The following is a 26679-nucleotide window of genomic DNA, read 5'->3' as shown; positions in this document are numbered from 1 at the left end:
CAAACTAATCCATATTGGAGCCTGAGGCAAAAGGAACTGTTAGTAATATTGATCTTTCTTTTAAAATTTTGTATTTTCACCATGGATTTTTTTGTATTAATTTCAATTTTAAAATATTGCATTAAAATATTTACTTTGATTACTGAGTGTTTTGGCACCCTCTTAAATTTTGTGCCTGAGATGAAGGCCTGTTGCCTTACCTTAATCCTAGCCCCTGTCTAGGGGATTAGACTGAACATTACTGAGTAATATGGCCAGAGACTTAAGGGAATTAGTGGTGAAATAGAGTCAACATGAACTCAAAGTGAGGTTACAAATTTTGCTTAAAGATAGAGGTTTAGAGGACACAAGCAATAGAGTTTTTAGAACGGGTTTTTAATTAGCTAGTTTTCAAGTCAGTTTCTTATTTTGACCATGTAGACGTAGATGTATTTACTATTACAATATTATAACTTCTAATGTACAAAACAAAGTGAAAATATGCTAGCCACTCACTCAAGAAGAAGTGCTTCAACTCCTGGTTTAAAACTTGTAGAATTTAAAAAAAGTCCCATAATGACGATGGTAAATATTCCAGACATTCCAACTAGCTTACCTATTTTTTTTAAAGAAACAAATATAAAGTATTAATTTAACACCAACAGTGGCACAAATTTTGCCAGAGATGAAAACATCAGATATCTGATAGTAGTGACTTCATATAGAGAGGCTATCCCACTTGGTTTCAACTGGATAATATCACAAATTATTATCACCACCCATTGTCCTTCTTCCTCCTCAGATTCATACCCAACTGTGCAGAAAAGTCTGTAATGAACATCCTTGCACTGCTTTGGCTTCTGATCATTGGCAACAATGTGGAGCTCACAAATCTCTTCGTGTGCCCTAGTGAGGCTAAAGCACCCTCCACAGGTCTAATTTTTTCAGAGGGGCTCTGGATGAATTAAATGGAAGTGAGCTGATGAGCTCTCTATGGACTAGCCCACTTCACATACTTTTTCTTGGAAGGCAGTAGGAGATAGAAATGGTTTGATCTTGTGACAAGACTAAGGGAGTGGAGCCAATAGAAACCCAATATGGCTCTACTTCCCCAGTTTAACTTTGGTTTGGTGAATTTACTGTCAGGGACTGAAAAGTGTTCAAAACTGTGGAATATTCTTAAACATTCTCTTAGCTTTCATGAGCTAGAGGGAAAAACAATTTTGAAAGTAGCTTATGAAAGTGATATCACTGTGAAAAATTCAAATAATATGGTACAGTATAGAGATTATATTTTTTAGAAAAAGGGAATACCCATAATTCCACTCCCAGGACTTCAGGTATAGTTTTAAAGAAAATTTTGATTGAAATTTCTATTGAGGAGAGGACTATATTTGCCTAGAAAAAAATCATAAGATAAGCTACTTGAAAGTACAGAATGAGACCCAGAAGGCAACTCCAAGCATTAAAGGCTGCTTGCTGAATTTCTATACTGGAGACAAGTGGTAAAAATTAAGCAGGAAACATCGAAAAGTGAGGCGATAGGGGTAACTGTTAGATCTCATAGAGTTGTGAACTACACAACGTAATTTTCCCTGTGAGTGCCCCTTGTCCCCATCTTCACTAGAGTTTACTAAGAAGAAGAAATTGCTATATATTTATGAGGAGGCAGCAGAGATTATGAGGAAGAAAACTCCAGATATTTTCAGAAATTATGAGGAGATATCTTTGGGTTTTCATAGACTATAGAATTGGAAGCTTAAGATAATTGGATCAAGATCTTAGAGAGGAATGGAGTACCCTGTGAACACTCACAGAGGCTTGCTTCCAACATACATATACACAGTCACACATTAAGAAAAACTACAGAGGGATTATACAGCAATACAGTTCTGTAATGGGCTTATTTTTTTTTCTCTTAATGTTTAGCAGACATTGTTCTAGTTAACAAGCACAAATTAAAATTTTGTTTTAATATTGAAGAATAGTGTGGATATGCCACTTTGATCATTATTGCCATGTTTATCAAATTGTCATACATGGATCCATTTTGTGCCCCTTCTGTTTTTTTGGTTTACTTTGTATTCCTCTGTTAACAGCAGTTGTATTTTAATTACTATAGGCTTATTAAATGTTTAATACCTACCTAATAGTAAAATTCTTCACTTTAAAAAAATTATCATGCATAGTCTCACAGTTTATATTTCCAGATGAATTTTTTAAATTATTTTGTAAAATTTCACCTCCCTCCAAAATTCTATCATTATTTGATTCAGATTGTGATAATCTTAATTTGATGAAATGAACATCATTAGCACACTATTTAGTCTTCCTTTCTAGAGATGGAAAATTACAAGTTTTATAATCTTCATTTTAGTTCTGGCTAGGAATGATACCTAAGCCAGAAACGAACACTTTACTTAGTGATTTTTGAATCGTGAAGGAAGAGGAAACTGTGGATGTACGTGCTTTGAGGAGATCAAATCCTGGACTACTCTTTATAACTTGTTAAGTAATGGTAAAATTTGGAAAATATTTATGATGACTACCTTGAAGATATTAATATAAACAATAAGCCTACCCTGAGAAAACCATAATTCAAAAAGAGTCATGTACCAAAATGTTCATTGCAGCTCTATTTACAGTAGCCAGGACATGGAAGCAACCTAAGTGTCCATCATCAGATGAATGGATAAAGAAGATGTGGCCCATATATACAATGGAATATTACTCAGCCATAAAAAGAAACGAAATGGAGTTATTTGTAGTGAGGTGGATGGAGTTAGAGTCTGACATACAGAGTGAAGTAAGTCAGAAAGAGAAAAACAAATACAGTATGCTAACACATATATATGGAATCTAAGGAAAAACAAAACAAAACAAAACTAAAAGAGGTCATGAAGAACCTAGTGGCAAGACAGGAATAAAGACACAGACCTACTAGAGAATGGACCTGAGGATATGGGGAGGGGGAAGGGTAAGCTGTGACAAAGTGAGAGAGTGGCATGGACATGTATACACTACCAAACGTAAAATAAATAGCTAGTGGGAAGCAACCGCATAGCACAGGGAGATCAGCTCTGTGCTTTGTGACCACCTAGAGGGGTGGGATAGGGAGGGTGGGAGGGAGGGAGATGCAAGAGGGAAGAGATATGGGAACATATATATATGTATAACTGATTCACTTTGTTATAAAGCAGAAACTAACACACCATTGTAAAGCAATTATACTCCAATAAAGATGTTAAAAACAAACAAACAAAAAAATAATAAGCCAGGTCAGGGTAAAAGTTCTTTTACATTAGATTTATATTTACTCATTATCTATTTTCATGAAATTCTGTCCTAGGATTTTTTTTTGCTAAAATGTTTATTGAGACATCTTGACTCTAAAAATTTAAAATAATTTTCTTGGAGATGGGGTAGGGGATTATGAGATACAAATTATCATGTATAAAATAAATACACAACAAGGAAGTGCAAGGAAATATAGCCATTATTTTGTAATAACTGCAAAGGGAGTATAATCTATAAAAATACCGAGTCACTATGTTATATGCCTGAAACTAACATAAAATTGTAAATCAACGATAATTCAATTTTTAAAATTAAATAAATAGATAAAATTATTTCCTTGAGCGTAACTCTTAATCTTGAGGATAGCCTCAAGATTACTTAATGATGTTAGAGGAAATTATATTTGCTGGAATATAAATTTTGTAGGGTTAGGAATACACCATTAAAGTAGTATGTAACGAATGTACTTGTACTGACTCATCATTCTCTGACTGTCTATTAATTCATTAATGATTCTGCAACCTCACTAGATTATAATTGGTTTAAATCCAGATTAGTTAGGAAACCTCAAATCCCTGTTCTGCCTTTCCTTCCTCAGACATGAAAGTAATGAATCCTGTTACTCTAGCATTTCTAAAAAGAAGCTTTTCTTTGTGTCTATTTAAATTTTATACTTCTCAGAAAACTTGTGTAGCTTTCTGTTTAAGTCCAAACTTCTTGTTAAGTTTATTCCTTGATATTTTATAACTTTTTGCTAATGTAAAGAGAATCAATTTTCATTATATTTTATAACTAGTTACTGCTGTTTTATAAGAATGCTATTCGATTTATTAATTTTTGTATATTTACCTTATATCAAACAATTAAAAAACCTTGTCTTAGTTTATTAATTAATTCTCTTGGGTGTTTCTATATAATCTAAAATGTTGTGACTAATGTAACCATTTTCTCTTTTAAAATATGTATAAACATCTTTCTTTTTGTCTTATTATATTAGCTAGAGCTTCCAGAACTTTTTTTTTTTAACCTCTTTATTGGAGCATAATTGCTTTACAATGTTGTGTTAGTTTCTGCCTTATAACGAAGTGAATCAGCTACACATATACTTATATCCCCATATCTCCTCCCTCTTGCGTCTCCCTCCCACCCTCCCTATCGCACCCCTCTAGGTGGTCACAAAGCACTGAGCTGATCTCCCTGTGCTATGTGGCTGCTTCCCACTAGCTATCTATTTTACATTTGGTAGTATATATAAGTCTATGCACTCTCTCACTTCGTCCCAGCTTCCCCTTCCCCTTCCCCGTGTCCTCAAGTCCATTCTCTACGTCTGTGTTTAATCACGGATATGAGGCTAGGCAACACTCTTATTCCTAAATGTAATGGAAAGACATAGTGTAATTTGGGAAGTAGGTATTATCACACATGCCAACTCCAAATCATTTGTGGAGCTGTCTAAAGGGCTGGGTTGAAAGTGATTCTGAGGCTCTGTCAGGGAACAGTGATATGGCTAATTATCATTGCTTGCCATACTTCTGTGAGAAGGGAGTTGTGGTAAATGGATTAGTAATGTTGATAGAGTTTCTAATGTTTAGCCTTCCTTGATCTGTAACTTCTATTTTTATTTCCTTTCTGATTGAAGAATTACCAAGAAAAGTTTTTTTAAATTTCAGGCAGTTAGAATGTTTATTTTTAAAGACCCTCCTTCTGTAGTTAGCATTTAATTGCATTGTAGTTGAACAATGTTTGAAATTTTATTGTAATGTTCTTCTAGTCTAGTTTATTTCTGTTAATGTCTGTAGGTATATGTAAAGGATTCTGTTTTGGAAGATAAAACTCTTTATATATCTTGTGAGCCAAGTATTTGAGTTTTTATTTAAATCTTTTTATAGCCATAGTCATTTTTTTGTCCAGTTGGTTATGAAATTATCTAGGAAAGGCATGTTAAAGTATCTCATTGTAATTATGAGTTTGTCAAATTTCTCTTGTCTTTTATAATTGTCTTTATATATCTTGGTACATTGCTTCCCATTGTATACGTATTAATATTTTTAATCTCCTTTGATACATTATTTTCAAAAATATTCCTTCTAGATCAGTTGAATGGGTTTTTTTTTTTTTTTGGCCTAAATATTTCCCACATCTTTATTTTCAATTTTTCTACATCATTTAATTTTAGGCATAGCCCTCTTACTTACAAATATAAAAGATGAGGTACAGAATTGAAATGCTGAGACTTATATGATTCACATCATCTCCAAAAACAGTAGACATCCACAATTGTACCAGTTTTGAAGTTAGAATTCCAAACAAGAGACTTGCTATACAATATGACCAAATTTTATCCATGATGCTATAGGCTGCAAGAAAGGGGAGTAAACAGAAAATAATTAATAGAACTTACTTGCTCTTAATTTTAAGTGATAACTTGGGTCAAATTTTCTTTTTGTTATTATCTTTAAAAATAGCTCATAGTCTTTGGGGTAGATGTAGGGTATTTTCTTATTCCTAAATTGAAAGCATTTCTTTTCAAATGTTAAAAGTCAGATGGAAATTTGTAAAATTTGATCAGTTTAGTGTAAGAGCTTTTTTCAGTCCCCATTAGGGAATATATATTTATTCAGTGCCAAAAATTGTAATGCATTTTGGAAAAACAGTAGTGAACAAGAAGTAGAAAGTCTCTAAACCCATGGAACTTATTTTCCAGGTCTAACATAATACACAGAAAGAAATACAAAAAAAGGAATGTCTCTGAGTCCCAGCTGAGTGAATTTCCTGTATTGTCTTGGCCTGCCAAACTGAACCAATTGGTTCCTTATTGTTGGGCATTTCACTGTTTCCAGTTTTTTTCCCTGATAAGCAATGTTGCAGTGTATATTTCTGTACATAATTATTTTGTAATTCTCTGATTACTTCCTTAGGCCCCAGAAGTGGAATTACTGCTCTAAAGGATAGTTGATCCTTTATCGATATTATTATATCTTGCCAAATTGCTTTCTACAGTCATGATGCCCTTCCCAGGAAAACAGGAAACCTAAGCCCTTGATAGCCTTGATTGCTGGAATCAGGCATTTTCAGTGGGTGAGGAAGTCCTTCCCACCTTTACAGGGTGAGGAACAGAGGAGCAAAGTTTGAATTATAGATGAGAATGGGTCTTGGGGTCAGGAAAGCCTGAAGGGTCAACTTCAACAGAATATGTGAAGAGCAAGAACAAAATCGAAACAAAGAATGGCCAACAGAAAACAGCAACAGCAACCACATCAAAAAACAAGGCTAAATTTGGGGAAGTAAATCCTAGAACTATGCTTTGAGATAGTAAAATGAAGGAGAAAGAATCCATTTATGAATCCTTAATCATGTCCGCTGGTGGAGAGGGCACTGTTAAGAGTACTGAGGCTATTTAGATTCCTTCTCTACCTAGTCTCATTCCTATGGCTGAAAGGGAGCCACGGTTTCTAGATATGCCAAGCAGAAAGATTTAACATCCGTAGGGATAGTGTGAACTTGGGAGGAGAATTTCATGAATGACCCTCTAAGTCACATCCATTCTAGGTATGGAGCTGACCATGATGATAATTTTGGGAATCCAGCACCTCCTGTAAATGAAACATAGGCTGGAGGCCGACTCTGGTTTCAGAAGGATGCAGGGAACTGGAGTTAAAAGACCCAGTTTAAAAGTTGTTTTCCGCTTTAAGAAAGAAAAATAGCTCTTAATGAGTACAATATGTGCTGAATGGATTTATTAGGTCAGGAAAAGTCTCAAAGCAAATCCATTATTTCTTACAATGTTCTTAAACTTCTAATGTACAAATTGGAAAAGGTAAGAACCTCTGAGTGCAATAACTTCTTGGTTTTCCCTATTATGAAATATGTGTTCACTTCAAAGATAGAGCAATACTGTTTAAATAATTACATGTTATAAAATAATGATTACTACGAAAATTACTGTTTCACAGTTGTGTTAACTGATAAAAATGAAATACCAGTAAATCTTATCAAGAACCTTTCTTAAGGGAAATTCTCCTATTAAAAATTCAGAGAGGGGCTTCCCTGGTGGCGCAGTGGTTGAGAGTCTGCCTGCCAATGCAGGGGACACGGGTTCGAGCCCTGGTCTGGGAGGATCCCACATGCCGCGGAGCAACTGGGCCCGTGAGCCACAATTGCTGAGCCTGCGCGTCTGGAGCCTGTGCTCCGCAATGGGAGAAGCCACGATAGTGAGAGGCCTGCGCACCGCGATGAAGAGTGGCCCCCACTTGCCACAACTAGAGAAAGCCCTTGCACAGAAACGAAGACCCAACACAGCCAAAAATAAAATAAATAAATAAATTAATTAAAATACTTATTAAAAAAAAAAACAAAAAAATTCAGAGAAAGTCCTGATGCCAAAGAAAATAAGTTCACTCTTCTCTTCTTCCTACAGCAGACATTTGTAATAAAATGTTGTTACTATTATCATTTTAACAGTGATTATTTAAAAGTTTTTACTCCTCTGAAATCTAATCAAAAACAAAATTCTATTCCATTAATTATAGTCAAAATTTTGAGGCAAGCTCCATGAAAGCAAGGACTATTATGTTCCTGGCTGAATAGGAGCCTAGAATAGGAGCTATCACATAGTACATATCAACAAGTAACTGTTGGATTAATGAATGAATTAACTTCTACATCAGTACTTTTCTTTTTTCCTTTTTTTTTGCTTCTCAGTGAATATCAAGAAAGTTCTTTTGATTAGATTGTAGATGTTGCCTCTGATCAAGTTCCCTGAAATTCTGTGATCAGTATTTACTATCTTAAATGGGACCTGGTAGAATACTAGATCAGGTATAGGGGCTGGGCTTGGATCCTTCTGACCAGCATGTATGACTACATTTTACATTTTTCAGTTTCCCCCAAGGGTGGCTCTTGAGTTTTTAAGATGCTTCTGAATATAAACATTTCTTTTTTGTTCACCTTATTCATCTTCAGGAAGGCCTTATCTGCAGCAAGTTTTATGGTAAAAACTCTCTAAGTGCTGTATGGTGTCACCTCATTTTGTAATCTGGATTTTGGAAAAGGTTGTAGGTAGGTAGTTGGTTTGGTTTTCTTATACACCACAGATGGCATATATGAAGCATTTAAAGAGGATGTACCTTCCTGTGCTAAACTGGGGTTCCAGTTGATGTTCCAAGCTGCCATGGCCTGGGTAAAATAATTGGATACAGAACAATGCTGAAAGCAAGTGCTTCTTATGCCCAAGTAGGGTAATTGTCCACCACCTGAACCAGCTCCCTAGAGGAAGACATGAGAGGGGTGATTCTTTTTGGAAAAGAATAGTCAGTAATCAAAACGGTATGGTATACAAGTACCATACCGTTTTGATTACTGTAGCTTTGTAGTATAGTCTGAGGTCAGGGAGCCTGATTCCTCCAGCTCTGTTTTTCTTTCTCAAGTTTGCTTTCGAGGTCTTTTGTGTTTCCATACAAATTAAAAATTTTTTTGTTCTAGTTCTGTGAAAAAATGCCATTGGTAATTTGATAGGAATTGCCTTGACTCTGTAGATTGCCTTGGGTAGTATAGTCATTTTGACAATATTGATTCTTCCAATCCAAGAACATGTATATCTTTCCATCTGTTTGTGTCATCTTTGATTTCTTTCATCAGTGTCTTACAGTTTTCAGAGCACAGGTATTTTGTCACCTTAGGTAGGTTTATTCCTAGGTATTTTATCTTTTTTGATGTGGTGGTAAATGGGATTGTTTTCTTAATTTTCCTTTTTGATCTTTCATTGTTAGTGTATAGAAATTCAACAGATTTCTGTGTATTAGTTTTGTATGCTGCAACTTTGCCAAATTCATTGATGAGCTCTAGTAGTTTTATGGTAGTGTCTTTAGAATTTTCTGTGTATAGTATCATGTCATCTGCAAACAGTGACAGTTTTACTTCTTCTTTTCCAATTTGGATCCCTTTTAATTCGTTTTTTTTTCCCCCCTCTGATTTCTGTGGCTAGGTCTTCCAAAATCATGATGAATAAAAGTGGGGAGAGCAGACATCCTTGTCTTGTTCCTGATCACAGAGGAAATGCTTTCAGTTTTTCACTATTGAATGTGATGTTAGTTGTGTGTTTGTCATATATGGCCTTTATTATGTTGAGGTAGGTTCCCTATACATCCACTTTCTGGAAAGATTTTATCATAAATGGATGTTGAATTTTATCAAAAGCTTTTTCTACATCTATTGAGATGATCATATGGTTTTTATTCTTCAATTTGTTAATGTGGTGTATCACATGGATTGATTTGCAGATACTGAAAAATCCTTGCATCCCTGGAATAAATCTCACTTGATCATGGTGTATGATCCTTTTACTGTATTGCTGGATTTGGATTGTTAGTATTTTGTGGAGGATTTTTGCGTCTACGTTCATCAGTGATATTGGCCTGTAATTTTCTTTTTTTTTTTGGTATCTTTGTCTGGTTTGGGTATGAGAGTGATAGTGACCTCATAGAATGAGTTTGGAAGTGTTCTTTCCTCTGCAATTTTTTGGAATAGTTTCAGATGAATAAGTATTAATTCTTCTCTAAATGTTTGGTAGAGTTCACCTGTGAAGCCATCTGGTCCTGGTCTTTTGTTTGTTGGGAGTTTTTGAAATCACAGATTCAATTTCAGTGCTTGTAATTAGTCTGTTCATATTTTCTATTTCTTCCTGATTCGGTCTTGGGAGATTGTACCTTTCTAAAAAATTGTCCATTTCTTCTAGGTTGTCCATTTTAGTGGCATATAGTTGCCTATAGTAGCCTCCTATGGTCCTTTGTATTTCTGTGGTCTTGGTTGTAACTTCTCCTTTTTCATTTCTAATTTTATTGAGACTACGCTCTGAGAACCACTGAAAGCATGGGGAAGGGACATATAAGATGCTCATGGGAGTGCTGGTAACTGTATTTCTGGTCCTGAGTGATAATTACTCATCTGTATACTTTATAAATACTTTATAATCACTCATTATAGTGTGCATATATCATTTATTTCATACACACACATGCACACATACACATATGATAAAGGAAATAAAACACTTATTGTTCAGGGCTATCTGAATGTGGTAAATGAGCTTCCAGGCATATTACAGTCTCTTTGCTTACAAGCACTGTGCTCAGGCCCTGTAGATGGCTGTATATAACTCACATTTCCTCACTGAGCTGACAGCTTTCTGTTGCCTGCAGGGAGATAGTCCCAGGGCGAAGGGAAGGGAAGCCACCTCCTCTCGCCACTGGTGGATGCACTACCTGGCTTATCTTTTGAGTTCATCTTCAACGCATAAAAAACAACATCTCTCATTCTTGTTATCAAGCATTCTGGTTCAGCCTAGGCCTGTGGAATGTTGCTTCTATATGCATCCTCGTGAAAAGTCCCAACTCAGCCTCACAACAAAACTACAACAGATATTAAATAAGGGATGTGTGGTAGTGCTTTGTAAAGAGTAAATCATTATACTAATACGATTATGTTTGCATAAGCATAACTTATGGTTTAAGGTGTTACAAAATCCATGTCAGCTTTCAGAAAATACAGGATTCTAATTTTAAGAAATTAAGAAAAAAATAAGTCCTTACCTAAGGAATAGTTTATCTTTTTTTGCAAGCCAAAGTTAATATCCATAATACTAGTAAACACTATTAAAGACACTATAGAGGTCATCAGACTTTCTCCATTAATTAAATTGACAAGGCCTCTAGAAAGACCTGCAGAAGGAAAAATATTTTTTTAAGGTGGGAAAAACTTCATCAACGTTGAAGAATAAAATTTTATCAGCAATTAGAAGGATATTCTTAGCTATGTATTTATATCACATATTTTTCCTACATACTTAAGTATACTTTACTCATGTTTGTAAACTCCCTTCAAGGAAATTTCATTATGTATCAACTACAAGTTAAGTCTAGATCACCATGATTAGTTACCAAATTAATTGTGGTTGATTATAGTTTATGTAAGTAAGATAATCAACTAGAGCTCTCATTCCTTGTTTCAAAGCACAGATGAAAACATGAAATTTATTATTTTTAATTCTGAGACTTGGCTTATATAAATACATACATCATGCATTTAAGACAAGAAAAAAATGATGGTGGAGGAATAAAGTATATTTATAAACCAAGGCTTTATACCACGGTATAAATACTAACCAAAGTATTAAGGCAAGTGTCCTGATAATCACATTATAATTAGAAATTGTCTGACTTTCCCATACATCACTTTCAATGGTTTTAGAAATCAAGCTCCATTAATGGAGAGCACCCTGATATAATCTACTTTCAACCTAATTCTCCTCTATTTATGATGATATTCTAAGTTTAGATATCCATCAATTATCATTTTTTCTTTGCTATTCAATGTGCCTGTAGGGGCAAAACTATAACTTTGAGCATCTTTAATGATTTTCAAAATGTCCATAGAAAGGAAATATTATTAAGGAAATGGTAAAAGCCCTCCTTGTGAACCAACCACTCTACAGTTGTGATCACAATCTAATACAGTAAGTGTGCTGTTGGAAGAGAAGAAAAGCCAAGGCAGTCTGTTCCTGTGGAAGTTCAGTTGCCTTGATGGTCCAATTCTTCACCTCACCCTGCATCCAGGCCCTCTGCTGTAAGACGTTGCAGTTTCTCTCACCAAAGAGATCTGCTTTTTAAATTTAAAAAAATGATTATTATTATTTTTTTTAATGAGACTTGATGCAAGCAGAGGCTTGAGGAAGATTTCTGCTTCCTCTCTCTTGGATCCCTGCCACCACCATGGCAGCATTCCCTGGCTACCCTTCTGGAGGAATGTGAGAAATACATGGAAGAAAGGTGGATCTTCATAGTTGAGGCCAACCTAGATCACTTAGTCCCCAGATGACCCTCCAGCTGACTGGAGATTCATTAGTGAGCCTAGCCACAATCAGTGGAGCCCAGCCCATGCCATCAGAACTGCCAGACTCATGAGAAATAAAATATAATTGTAGTTTGAAGCCACTATGTTTTGGTGGTGTTTTTTTAGTCAAAGACAAGGACAAAGACAAACCCTAACTGACACTGTTGTATAACTATTCCATTTTAGAAAATGGGGCTATAACAAAATGTGACTATTTGGGAATAAATAACAGACAAGGAACATAAGAGAAGTCAGTGGACCCTAAAAAGTCCAAGACAATGTGAATGTATTCATGTACTCCAAACATTGATTGGCCTGGGCAAATTTTATTTTTGAGAATAAAGTAAAAAATATATAAAAGTCTTGCTTTGAAAACTCAGACAAAAATGTTGCCAAGAGAAAGATACTTTATTTTTAAAAAAATTTGTTTAAAGAGGCAAATTGAGGAGAAAAATAGAATTCCAAAAGTAATGGCAAGATGGCCAAAGTTTATGAGAACAACCTTGTAACTTAACCCAAAGAAATTATTTAAATTCAACAATGGTAAGCCAGGAAGTCAGTGGAATAAGTAACTAGATTCCAGTTAAGAGGAGTATGGAATTCTCTCAGGTAGCATAGAACTCTTCCAAATCTTTTGAGTAGGAAAGGGCCTGACATTGACAGAGTCTCATAGAAGCAGGGTTGCGGGATAGACAAATCTCCTTGTCTTAAAGATCTGGCTTTTCTTTATTCACATAGGTACACTTGAAGTTTCTGCACTACTCTGTTTCTACTTGCCTCAGAGAGCTCTTTCCTTTTCAAGTGGCCATAAAAAGTGTGTGTGTGTATGTGCATGTATGTGCCATATTAAAATTCTACTTTAATTCTACTTTAAAGCAAATGTTTTTGTTCTCATTAAAAAATAGCTGAGGGAATACAAATTAGGTTATTTTTTCTTTTGAATAAGGCTCTTGGATTTTTTTCTGGGTTGCATTGACTTGGTATTTTATACTTTTAAATATAGATTTCTTTCTCCTAAAATAGTACACACTGTATCATTATTGATTTTATTGTTTTTGACTTTTTAGCCTTTTGGTCTTAATGGTGACAAACACTCCAAAGACTCTGTTTTTCTTTTTTTTTTTTTTTTACAAGTAGCATTATCTTAACGACAGTCTTTTCAACAGAAAAGAGGTTTTGGGCAATAGAAATGTCACCACAATGTACATGCCATATTGCGATTCCCCCAGAACTACTCTGTTGGCTCAGGGTAGAAGCATGTATAAAGTCAAGGATTAAAAATAATCCCCTGCCCTATTCCACAACTGAATGTCAGACTTAAAATACTAAGTTAGCCCATCACTGGCATTTCCTTCTGTTCTAAGCATCACCACCTGAATCTCTACATTCAATCCCCAATGTCCCAGCACCCCACTTCGCATAGTGAAAAACTATAGTGAACAAAAGATCTTAAAACTAGACAGTTTAAGCATGGAATATATTTTAAATATAGGAAAAGAGAAAAATATACTTACCCAGGTCTTTTATAGCAGATGAAGTCAGCATAGGATCTGAACTCACAAGGATAGCTGAAAATAATAACCATGTGGTGGTTTTCAAAGTTAATTTATTCACAGATGCCAAATACCAAAGAATTAAGGTATAATTAATCAAAAAGCCAGGAATTGTAATTAAAAGTATCTGCAAAGAAATTTTATAGATAGAAAAATCAGACGGCATTTGTATTCCATTTTTAAATGCAGATAATCAGGATACTGGAGATGTAGAATCACATTCAATCCATTAAAGGGAAATTTTAAATTATCTTATTTAACAACTATGTGATTGCCACTCTGGAAATAAGGAACAAATATTGCAATGAGATTCTTAGGACCTAAGAAATACCAGTTACAAGAAATACCATATTATAGTTAAAAAGGAACTTTTATACAATCTACTACATATAAAATAGATAAACACATAAAGCACAGGGAACTATATTCAATATCCTATAATAAACCATAATGGAAAAAAAATGAACTTTTAATTTTCTTGATAAGGCCACTGAATATAGATGTATATGTGTGAAGGTATATACATACATACCATATATATATATATATATATATATATATATACACATTTAACAATGCATAAAAACTGAGACATAGGGCTTCCCAGGTGGCGCAGTGGTTGAGAATCTGCCTGCAAATGCAGGGGACACGGGTTCGAGCCCTGGTCTGGGAAGATCCCACATGCCGCGGAGCAACTAGGCCCGTGAGCCACAACTACTGAGCCTGCGCATCTGGAGCCTGTGCTCCGCAACAAGAGAGGCCGCGACAGTGAGAGGCCTGCGCACCGCGATGAAGAGTGGCCCCCGCTCGCCGCAACTGGAGAGAGCCCTCACACAGAAACGAAGACCCAACACAGCCAAAAATAAATAAATAAATAAAATAAAATAAACAAGTGAGTTCAAAAAAAAAAAAAATCTGAGACATAGCCTATTAACATAGAAAAAAGAACACAAATTTAGAAAGAAGTTACAAAAGAGGGGAAAAAAGAGAAAACAAAATAATAGAAGGAATGTATAGAAAGGGCAGAGGACCAGAAAAAAGACGGGAAGGGACATTCCATTATTCTAGGACTGGATCCTGGCCTTCTGCCTTCCCACCATTGCCTTCTACTTTCTCTTATTCTACCTGTGGTGATTATCTAGCAAGATTTTATTACCAAATGCGCTTGGGAAAATGTGGTGATTGTGCCTTAAAGTGTCTATGAGAATTCACAACTACACCCTCATGTTCACTGTAGCATTATTTACAATAGCCAAAACATGGAAGCAAGCTAAATGTCCATCTATGGATGAATGGATAAGGAAAATGTGGTATCTATATAGAATATTATTCAGCCATAAGAAAAAGAAAGAAACCTTGCCATTTGCCACAATATGGGTGGATCTTGAGGGCATATACTAAGTGAAATAAGTCATACAGAGAAAGACAAATAACCTATGATCTCACTTATATGTGGAATCTAAAAAAACAAAAAACTAAATTCATAGATACGGAAAACAGAGGCAGGCAGTGGGGTGGGGTGGGGGGTTGGAGGTGTGAAATGGGTAAAAGATACCAATTTCCAGTTATAAAACAAATAAAGCATAGGGATACAATATACAGTATGGTGACTATAGTTAACAACAATAGTGTATTTCATATTCGAAATTTGCTAAGAGGGTAGGTCTTAAAAGTTCTTATCACAAGAAAAATGATTTGTAACTATGTGTGGTGATGGATGTTAGCTAGACTTATTTTGGTGATCATTCTGAAATATATACAAATATCAAATCATTATGTTGCACACCTGAAACTAACATAATGTTATATGTCAATTATATCTCAATTTAAAAATAAAATAAAAATGGATAACTAAGAATTTCATAATGATGTTGAAAAATGCTCTTACTGCCAATATAAAATTAAAAACAGCAATATCATACATCCTTAATTATATCCTTAGAATTTCAATAGGTAAAATTAAAGACATGCATCATTTTGGGACTTTCCATAGAGATTACTAATATATCCTCCAATAAGTTTTACCAACAAACACAGCCACCAGCAGTGTACTAATCATTCCCATTTAAAACAATTCTCCAGAGAAGTAAAATCAAATAAAATCCCCAGGTTCCTGTCTCTGCTTTTGCTACATCAAGAAAAATGAAAAAGCACAAGTTCTTATCCCCTTATTTATTACACATTTATTCACTACCTACTATGCAATGAGGCATTGCAATAGGCACTGGAGAAAGACATACCTAATGCAGTTAATGAAAAAGAGAATTCAGAAGAGCTAAAATATTAAAAGCTATCTTCTTTCTGATTATTTTAGTCTTTTGTTTGTACAGGGACATTCTTGCAGAGTTAGGGTCCAGTTGGGGAATAACTGGACTCTGATTCAGGAGGCCTGGGTGCTAGTCCTGAGTGATTTTGGTTAAGTCACTTAATCAGACATTTCTAACCCAATCTTAAAATTGACAGAACAATGACAGAGTGCTTATATGGCATTACTGAGGCCTGACACTATTGAGAGGGAGTCTTTGGTAGATAAAGCTTGATAACAGCATCAGAATGGTGAAAGAAAATCAAGGTCCCCTAGGTAATTTACCTCTAGGGTGGCTGAATTCTCAATTTAAGGTTTTGATGGTAAAGGGAGTTTTATTACTAACTCCTGTTCAAAGAAACAAATTAAAATGAGGCTTTGAGACAAGAGGATTGAGGGTCAGGATATCCAAATCCTTGTTCTTCCACCAAATAGCTGTTGATACCTCAATAAATCACATAGTATATTGTTTGCAAAAATGGCTGCAGTAATTCTGCTCCCTGATTCCACACCATTGGGTAGCTATCTTCCATACTGACTGAACAAGAGCAAACGTGATACAACTAGAGACTTAAAAAGTGGGGAGAGGGAAGTGGGGAGGGGCAATATAGGGGTAGAGGATTAAAAGATACAAACTATTATGCATAAAATAAGCTACAGTGATATATCGTACAACACAGGGAATATAGCCAATATTTTATAATAACTATAAATGGAGTATAACTTTAAAAAGTTGTGAATCACTATATTGTACACCAGTAACTTATAAAATGTTATATATCAACTATACTTCAATAAAAATTTTTTCTTAAAAAGCACTAGTAAATTCAAGTTTGCCCTCTCCCGCTGATGTTTGAGACTCTGAAATCACCATGTGAAGAAGCCTGGAATAATTGCCTGGATAATGAGATACATGTACAGTGACACTCATTGCCTATAGCCAATATTAACAGTACCAACCAAAAGACATATGAGCAGAGCCATCTAGCTCCTCCTACCTCAGTTGACCCCCCAGTTGAACAGAGACTCAGGAGATGGCTTGACAGGGAACACTAGAACCAGCTCAAACTACTATTATATCTCTATTCTTTTCAATTTCATTTTTTTGTAATTTGTCTGAATTTCATTTGCCTGGACTCTGTTTCAAGTGTAAATCATTTTAATAGTTTTGATTCTAATGTATTTTAGGTAACGGCCTTATACTTACAAAACTGTATTGATTACTTTGAAAGAAATGCACATCCTGCTTATAATCTAGAGTATTTTTCCTCAAGCTCTTTCCTGGAGGGGTTCAAATATCACATGATTAGAAAATAATCATAATAGTTTGTGAATTAGGATTATTGCTGTTTCTGTGAGTAGTCTTCTCTGTGTTGTTCTTTTATGTGTGGGTGTGGGAAATTTTAGAAGGTGGGTATTTGAAACACAACTTTTATCAGTAATTTCCTTTTACTGGACCTAATATATTTAATAATAGCTTTCTTATAGTATCTCAGAGTTAAAATCATAAGTGGCATTAAGTTCTGCCAGTCAGATTTTTTGGAGTTACTTTTTTCCTCCATAATTTCTTTCTTGAGTCTTCAGCATGCTAGACAATTGAAAAGATATAGTTTAGTCACTAAAATATAGAGCTGAATTTACTTGTCCCACACTTTATACTTTTTCCTTGTTTTTTTTGTTTTATAATTTGGAGCAAAGTTTTAAAAATTTTGAATATAGAGGGCAGTGGCAAAGACGGGGTGGGTGTGTAGAAAGACCTCAAGCTCACCTCCTCCCACTGGCACATCAAAATGACAACTATTTACAGAGTAGCTTTTGTGGAGAAAGACCAGAAGACTAGCAGAAAAGATCTTCTACAACTAAAGATATAAAGAACAAACCATGACAACCCAAGTGTCCATCAACAGATAAATGGATAAAGAAGATGTGGTATATGTATTCCATAGACTATTGCTCAGCCATAAAAAGAATGGATGGCACCTATGTTCACCACTATACAACCAATGCAAAAAGAATGAAATTCTGCCATTTGCAGCAATGTGGATGGACTTAGAATATATTATGCTTAGTGAAATAAGCCAGACAAAGACCAATACTATATGGTATCATTCATATGTGGACTCTAAAAAATTAATACAAATGAATGTATATGCAAAACAGAAACAGACTCATAGACATAGAAAACAAATCAGTGGTTACCAAAGGGAGAAGGGACAAATTAAGTGTATGGGATCAACAGACACAAACTAGCATGTATAAAGTAGATAAGCAACACGGATATATTGTATAGTACAGGGAATTATAGTCATTATCTTATAATAACTTATCATGGAGTATGTTCTCCAAAAATACTGAATCACACTACATTGTAAACCTTAAACTAATATAATATTTTAAATCAACTATACTTTAAAAAACCCCAAAAGAACAAACCATGAGATGTGTAGAAGGGCCAGAGACACGGTATAGTCAAGATCCATACCCACAGTGAGTGAGCCACAACTAGAAGGATAATTACAATTGCAGAGGCTCTCCCTAAGGAGGAAGGGGTCCAGGCCCTGCATCAGGCTGCCCAGCCTGGGGATACTGCACCATGAAGATGATTCCTCTAGAACATTTGGCTTTGAAGGCCAGCAGGGCTTGCTTTTGGGAGAGCCAGATGGCTGTGGGAAATAGATACTCCACTCTTGCAGGGCACACACAAAATCTCAGATGCTCTGGGACCCAGGGCAGAAGCAGTGATTTGAAAGGAGTCTGAGTCAGACCCACCTGCTGATCTCAAAGAGCCTCTCAGAGAGGAAGGATGCAACTGGAGCTCACCTTGGAGACATAGACAACTGGTGGCAGCCATTTGGGGGACCTTGTTCTACCACATGAGCACTGGTGCTAAGCAAGTGCCATTTTGGAATCCTCCCTCTAGCTTATTAGTGCCAGGACCTGGCCCTGCCCACCAGCCCGCTGGCAAAAGTACTGGGATGCCTCAGGCCAAGCAGCTATCTGGTGAGAATATAGCCCCACCCACCAGCAGGCCAATTGCTTTAACACTGTCTGAGTGTACAACTATCCTGGGACACAGCCCTGTCCACCAAAAGGCCTAGGATCCAACCCAACACACCAATGTACTGGCACTAGTCCTGGGATCCCCTGCATATCCACAGCCATCTGTAGGGACCTGGCTCTGCCCACCATCAAGCTGGCACTAGCCCTTAGACAAGCCTCGCCCACCAACGGGCTGGCACTAGCCCCAGGACCACCCAGGCCCCAGCTCTGCCCACTAGCAGGCCAACACACCAATTCCAGGACCCTCAGGGCCCTGCAGCCAGAGAACCTAAGCCATAGCTCCACTCACCAGTGGGCTGGCACTAGCCCCAGGACTCATCCTCACCCACCAGTGGGTGGACATGAGCCCAGGGACCACCAGAGCACCAAAGCTATCCAGATCAGCAGGACAGCACTTGCTCCAGGACCCCCTGGACCATGGCCCTGCCCATCAGCAGGCCAACACCAGCCCTGGGACCCAACCACCAAGCCCGTCAGCAAGCTGACACCAGCTCTGAGACATCTTTGACCCCTCAGCTCCCCACCTCCGGGTTCAGCCCTACTCACCAACAGGCCAACATGAACTTTGGGGTACTCCAGACCCTGTAATCAGCTGGGTCAGGAACTGGGCCCACCCACCAGCAGCAGGCACTAGACCCAGGATACCAGGTCCCACAACCACCCACTTCAGAACCCAGCTCTGCCCACCAGTGGGCCAGCCCTAGCCCCAGGACCACCCAGGGCTCTGCAGGCAGCTGCCTTGTGGCCTGGCCCTGCCCACCAGCAGCTGGCAGCAGCCACGCAAGGCAGGACCTGGCAACCAACCGGACTGGGGGTCAGCCACATCTACCAGAATACACATAGTAGCCGTCCTCCTTCAACAGAAGGACCCACAAAGCCCACATAGGAAGAACTCCTAGAGGATACAGCTCTGGTGATGAGAGGAGAGTGTGTTGCTGGGTTGCAGAGGACTTCTAAAAAAGACCACTTCTCCAAGGTTGGAAAAATGTAACTAACTTACCAGATACATATAAATAAAACAGCAAATTAGGCAGAATGAAGCAGCAGAGGAATATGTTCCAAATGAAGGAAGAAGATAAAACCCCAGAAGAATAAGTGAAGTGGAGATAAGCAATCTACCTGATAAAGAGTGCAAGGTAATGATCATAAAGTTAAAGCAAGAATATTAAAAGCAGCAAGGGAAAAGCAACAAGTTACATACAAGGGAATTCCCAAAAGATGGTCAGCAGACTTTTCAGCAGAAACTCTGCAGGCCAGAAAGGAGTGGCATGATATATTTAAAGTGATAAGAGGGAAAAACCTAGAAACAAGACTACTCTACCCAGCAAGGCTTTAATTAAGATTTGATGGAGAGATGAAAAGTTTTGTAGAAAAGCAAAAGCTAAAAGAGTCCAGCACCACCAAACCAGCTTTCCAAGAAATGTTAAATATACTTCTCTAAGTGAAAAGGAAAAGGCTACAACTAGAAATATGAAAATTATGAAAGGAAAAATCTCATTGGTAAAGGCAAATATACAGTAAAGGTAGTAGATCAACCACTTAAAAGCTAGTAGGAAGGTAAAAATACCAAAGTAGTAAAATCATCTATATCAACAATAAGTAGTAAAGGGATACATAAAGCAAAAATATGTAAAATATAATGTCAAAAACAGTAAATGTGAGGGGGTAATAAAAATGCAGGGTTGTTAAAATGCATGTGAGCTTAAGAGATCAGCAACATGCATCAATGGAACAGAATGGAAAGCCCAGAAATGAACCCACATTTATATAGGCAATTAATCTACGGCAAAGGAGGGAGAAATATACGATGGGGGAAAGGCAGCCTCTTCAATAAATGGTGTTGAGAAAACTGAATAGCTACATGCAAAATAATTAAACTGTACTACTCTCTCACATCCTGCACAAAAATAAATTCAAAATGGATTAAAGACTTAAATGTAAGACCTGAAAAACTTCTAGAAGAAAACACAGGTAGTAAGATCTTTGTTATCAGTCTTAGTAAAGATTTTTTTGGCTATGTCTCTTCAGGCAAGGGAAACAAAAGCAAAAATAAATAAATGGGACTACATGAAACTAGAAAGCTTTTGCATAGTGAAGGAAACTATCAACAAAACAAAAAGATCACCTACTGAATGGGAGAAGATATTTGCAAACAGTATATCGAATAAGGGGTTAAGATCCAAAATGTACAAAGAGCTCATACTACTTAACATCAAAAACAAACAAACAACCCCATTAAGTAATGGGCAGAGGATCTGAATAGACATTTTTCCAAAGAAGACAGACAAATGGCCAAAGGCATATGAAAATGTGCTCAACATCACTAATCATCAGGGAAATGCAAATCCCTGATTTCGACAATGAGATATCGCCTCACATCTGTCAGAATGGCTATTATCAAAAAGACAACAAATAAGTTTTAGAGAGGATGTAGAGAAAAGGGAAACCTCACACACCATTCATGGGAATGTAAATTGGTGCAGTCACTATGGAAAACGGTATGGAGAGTCCTCAAAAAATTAAAAATAGAACTACCATATCATCCAGCAATTCCACTTTTAGGTATTTATACAAAGCAAATGAAAATGCTCATTCGAAAAGATATGTGCACTCTATGTTCATTGCAGCATTATTTACAATAGCCAAGGTATGGAAGCAACCTAAATGTTCATCGATAGATGGATAAAGAAGATGTGGTTTATATATGTGTATATATATATATATATACAAACACACACAGACACACAATGGAATATTACTCAACCACAAAAGAATGAAATCTTGCCATTTGTGGCAACATAGATGGACCTAGAGGGTATTATACTAACTGAACAAATGTAACAAAACAGAAATAGATTTATAGATATAGAGAACAAACAGGTAGCCACCTGGAGAGGGGGTTGGGAGAAGGAAAGAAATAGATGAGGGAGATTAAGACATACAAACTTCCAGTTGCAAAATAAATGATTCACAGGTATGAAATGTACAGTGTGGGTAATATAAGCAATAACTATTTAATATCTTTGTATGGTGACATATTGTAACTAGACATCGTGATGATCATTTTGAAAAGTATGTAAATATCAAATCACTGTGTTGTATAACAGGAACTAACACAGTGGTGTAGGTCAATTATACTTCAAAAATAAACAAACAAGCAACCAAACTCATAGAAAAGGAGATCAGATTTGTGGTTACCAGAGGCAGCGTGGGAAGGGGTGTGAGAGGGAGAATTGGATGAAGGCAGTCCAGAGGTACAAACTTTCAATTATAAAATAAATAAGTAGTAGGGATGTGATGTACAACAGTATGATAAATATAATGAACACTGCTGTATATTACATACAAAAGTTGTTAAGAGAGTAAATCCTAAGGGTTCTCATTACAAAGAAAAATATTTTTTTCTATTTCTTTAATTTTGTATCTGTATGAGATGATGGAGGTTCACTAAATTTATTATGATAATCATTTCATGATGTATGCAAGTCAAATCATGCTGTACCCCTTAAACTTATATGGTGCTCTATATTGATTATATCTCAATAAAACTGGAAGAAGAAAAAAAAGAAAAAAAAAACTGGAAGAAGAAAAATTATTTTGTAAAAATTGAACAGCCATATGAAAAAAAAATGAAACAGAACACCCATCTCATATCATATAAAAAAATTAACTCAAATTGGATCTTAGACCTAAATGTGAAATCTAAAACTATTAAACTTCTAGAAGAAAACATAGCAAAAGATCTTAGTGACCTTAGATTAGGCAAATAATTTTTAATAGGACATAAAAACACAAATTCTAAAAGAAAAAATTGATGAATTGAACTTCATCAAAAGTAAAATCTTTTGGAAAAAAGAAAACTACAGTGGTATCAAAGTGAAAACTTATTTTTGACTGTGAATCTAAGTCATACATGGAAGACAATGAAACTGTTATGTAAATCTTGAAGAACCTGCTAAAAACAATATGTAATGGATTTTTAAATCAATTTAATTGAATATAATTTATCTTGCTTAGGAATGACTTTTGAAAATAATGCCTGTAATAGTCACTATGCAAATTTTTTCACCTGGCATCTATTTGAGACTTTAATAATAAGGCTATAGAAATGATTTCCTACTTTTCTCTTTGAATTAATATTCAAAAGAAATATACTATATGGAAATGACAAGTAATGAGAAAGTTAGTCTTTGCACTTGTACCCCATGACCTTGCAAATGACTATCTGCACCAAAAATTACATAATATTTGGATAGAATTTCTAAGGTAAATCAAATGAAATTGAATCATTAAAAAAGAGAAAGTTGGATCAGTACTTACCTCTCTGAGGCATTGATGAGGGATTGACTTCAAAGATGTCTGAGGGAATTTTCTAGGATAATGGAAATTTCTATATCTTGATAGGTTGATATTTATCAAAACTCATCAAACTGTACTCTCAAAATGTATGCATACCACTGCATATAAATTATACCTAAATATAGTTGATTTTTAAAAATGTAAAAAATCTGAACATAGATAACATGTAGTAGTTCATGAGTGAATAATATTATTGAAAATAACACTTCTTACCTGCCAAAATAACTTGTGGAGCAGGTAAACATCCATGTCAAATGCAACATTAAAGATAATTACTGGTGTAAATATATCAAAAAATAAATGTGGATCCATCCACTGTATGGCTTCTGCATATTTTTGGACCTAATAATATAAAAATGTTATTTTCTCATTTATCTGTTGGTCTATTAGCATGGAATACATGCCAGGCACTCCTATGCCTAGCACAAGATAAAAAGATAACTCACAACATAGTAAGTGCTACAGTCTTAACTCTTGGATTTTCATAATTTTGCATCAGATCATTACCAACTACAGCAAAAGGTTAATGAACATCTCTATGCCTATTTTTTTTTTTTTTTAAGAATAGATATAAGAAACAGTTTGACAAAAGTACTAAAGTGTATGTAGGAGATTTTCAGGCATTCAAGAGAAAGAAAGAGATTTCAGGTAGATGGATCATCATGCAGAAAATCCACAAAGGAGTAAACAATCATATCAATTTCCAGAAACTACATAATTAGCCATGGATTATACAGAAGATGTGTATGGAAGAACAGCAGGGATAGAGACTAGGAAGGTAATGCAGATTATGAAATAACCAATCAATGGTGTTTATCATAAAATATTTAGTTGATAGTTTTAAATCCTATATGGGCATCTGTAACCAAGCAGGACCCTCTGGGGCCTTCCCCAGAGAGATGTCTCCCTTATATCTTCTGCTTTAGGTCCTCTCTGAAGTACCTAGATAATAGTATCTCATGCACATTTCCTGAGTTGTTTTACAGATGCAAAACCCCCCACCAAATGAAAGAAATTAACACATCCCTTCAGGAGTCTGGCTGGAACCAGGAAATATTTGCAACAATTTTTGATCTTTTTACTTTACCTCACCATCAACCAAACAGAGAATTGTGCACGAGCTCATCACATACCCTGGGACTCCCTTCCTTTGCCTTGCTTTTAAAAATGCTTTGCTGAAACCCATCGGGGAGTTCAGGCTTTTTGAGCACTAGCTGTCCCGTACTCCTTGTATGACACCTTGCAATAAACGCTGCACTTTCCTTCACCACAACCCACTGTCAGTAGATTGGCTTTACTGCCCGCGGGCAAGCAGACCCAGTTTGGTTCGTTAACACATCCATTCAATATTCACTCATTAAGGAAACACTGAGTACCTACTGCGTTAGGCGCTATCCTTGCATTTGGGAGATGATTCTTCATGGGTCTCTTGTGTTTCTCTGTATGCTATGGATGGAGGCACTGACTGCTTTTCTTCCAGGAATATCTTCTTTCAAGAATATTTGTATGGCTAACAGCTTTGGAAGATAAAGCAAGTGTCTCCCTCCAGAGAAAAAGGCAGGTTTACTATACTGTCCAGTGTTATAAAGATATTATCTCTCTCTGGAGCAAGAGGGCAGATGAGCTCACTGCCCATCATAAAATATTCAAGTTCTCTAAGCTCAGATTTCTTCTCCTATAATGCAACCCATTGTGTATGCAGGTTTCACCTTGCCCTCTTTACTTCTCCCTGTGGGGCTCATGGAACAGGGACAAGAAAATGCTGATACTCTGGCTTCTGCTATTGCTATGAGTAATAAAGTCCTTTGTCTCTAGCCCAGGAGTCCCGTGTCTTTTGCCAGGACCGTGAAACTGTGGCAAGTGAAATTATTAGATTGAAAGTTGAGTAAAATCTTAGACCGTTCACAGTTCTCAACATATGGTCCCTTCCTTTAAAGAGTTGTTGACAAATAGTAAAGTTTATAGAAGTACTTAAAATTGCATTTATGTCAAAAATCAGATGATTATAAAATCTGTTCAGGACAAATGAAGGAGTAATCTGCTTCTGGTTCTGGCATGGATACATGGTTTCCATTATGGTTTTTAACATCACTGGTTAAATTTGTTTGGGAAAGTCAATCATTTTCACACACGTTCGTATTTATATACTGATTAACTAGGGCAGGTGTTGGCAAACTATGGCCCCTGGGAACAAATCTGGCTCAATGCCTGTTTTTGTAAATAAAGTATTATTGGAATACAGTCATACCAATTTACTTATGTATTGTCTATGGCTGCTTTTAAACTACAATGACAGAGTTGAGTAGTTGTGACAGAGATCATATGGCCTTCATAGTCTAAAACATGCACTATATGGCCTTTTACAGAAAACACTCTGCCACCAACCCCTGGGCTAGAGGACTATTTAATGTGTCAATAATGCACTCTATATTCCTTGTAGTAAGCATATTGTCTCTCCTTTACCTGACTCCAGCTCTTCCCAACTATTTAGTAATACTATATATGCCTTGACTATATAGTTTGTCTTGTTCCTCACTTCCAACTCCATGTAAGAGGTTCAGTGTATGTTTCTTGAAATATTCTAAGGCAGGTGCACTTAGAGAGTAGCCTCTATTCTAATGGGAACCCTATGAAACATTCCTGAGACGATAGATTGGTTCAATGTCAGAATTCTCTTGCTACTAGAGTCCTGTATCAGTAGCTCAAAGTCTCTCTGGACTTCTATCTTGTTTACCAATTTCTTGTCTAAGGTTTTGAATTATTATTAAATACTCAGCTACTCACATTCTTAGCAGCTGTACATGTACTCATTCTGAATTGCCTACCTAGTTTCAGACCTAGGCTCTGTTTTGACTATGTTACCTGGATTTTAGCTCTTTCATGCCTGGTTCCTTCTTCTACACAGCTGATATGATGTTATCCACATCATAAGCATCTATCAACTGGCAGAGCAGTGAAGAAATATGTTTACAAATTTTCTTAAGCCATCTTTGTATGTATATGAATCTTAGATATAGTCAGATATATAAAATACTCATATTTACTATACACACCTGGTCAGATGTAAAACTTAACATTTCAAAACTGCATCCAAATAAAAATAGTATCACAGGGAGAGGAATTGGAAAGTCTTTCAAGTGTAGGTTCAAAAATGCTGCAAAAAAATATGTCTATTGAAAGGCAGTGAAATACCACATTTATAGAACTTTAATTTGATATGACTTCTTAATACTGAGGACA

General features: G+C 36.1%; 1 protein-coding gene across 1 annotated transcript in view; it reads right to left on the bottom strand.

Moving 5' to 3' along the window:
• SLC9C1 (solute carrier family 9 member C1) overlaps positions 1–26679 on the bottom strand; it is a 101969-nt gene that overhangs the window by 74082 nt on the left and 1208 nt on the right. The window contains exons 2-7 of the mRNA XM_059919990.1: positions 26493–26593; positions 23653–23781; positions 13677–13842; positions 10863–10991; positions 5472–5633; positions 496–595 (exon numbers count right to left, since the gene is read on the bottom strand). Of these exons, the coding sequence (XP_059775973.1) occupies positions 496–595; positions 5472–5633; positions 10863–10991; positions 13677–13842; positions 23653–23781; positions 26493–26593 (787 nt within the window). The remainder of the gene's footprint in view (positions 1–495; positions 596–5471; positions 5634–10862; positions 10992–13676; positions 13843–23652; positions 23782–26492; positions 26594–26679) is intronic.

The sequence above is a fragment of the Balaenoptera ricei genome, chromosome 4 (genome assembly GCF_028023285.1).
Source record: "Balaenoptera ricei isolate mBalRic1 chromosome 4, mBalRic1.hap2, whole genome shotgun sequence".
Taxonomy (NCBI): domain Eukaryota; kingdom Metazoa; phylum Chordata; class Mammalia; order Artiodactyla; family Balaenopteridae; genus Balaenoptera; species Balaenoptera ricei.
The sequence above is the reverse complement of the archived record's forward strand: the minus strand, read 5'-3'. Positions and strand labels throughout refer to the sequence as shown.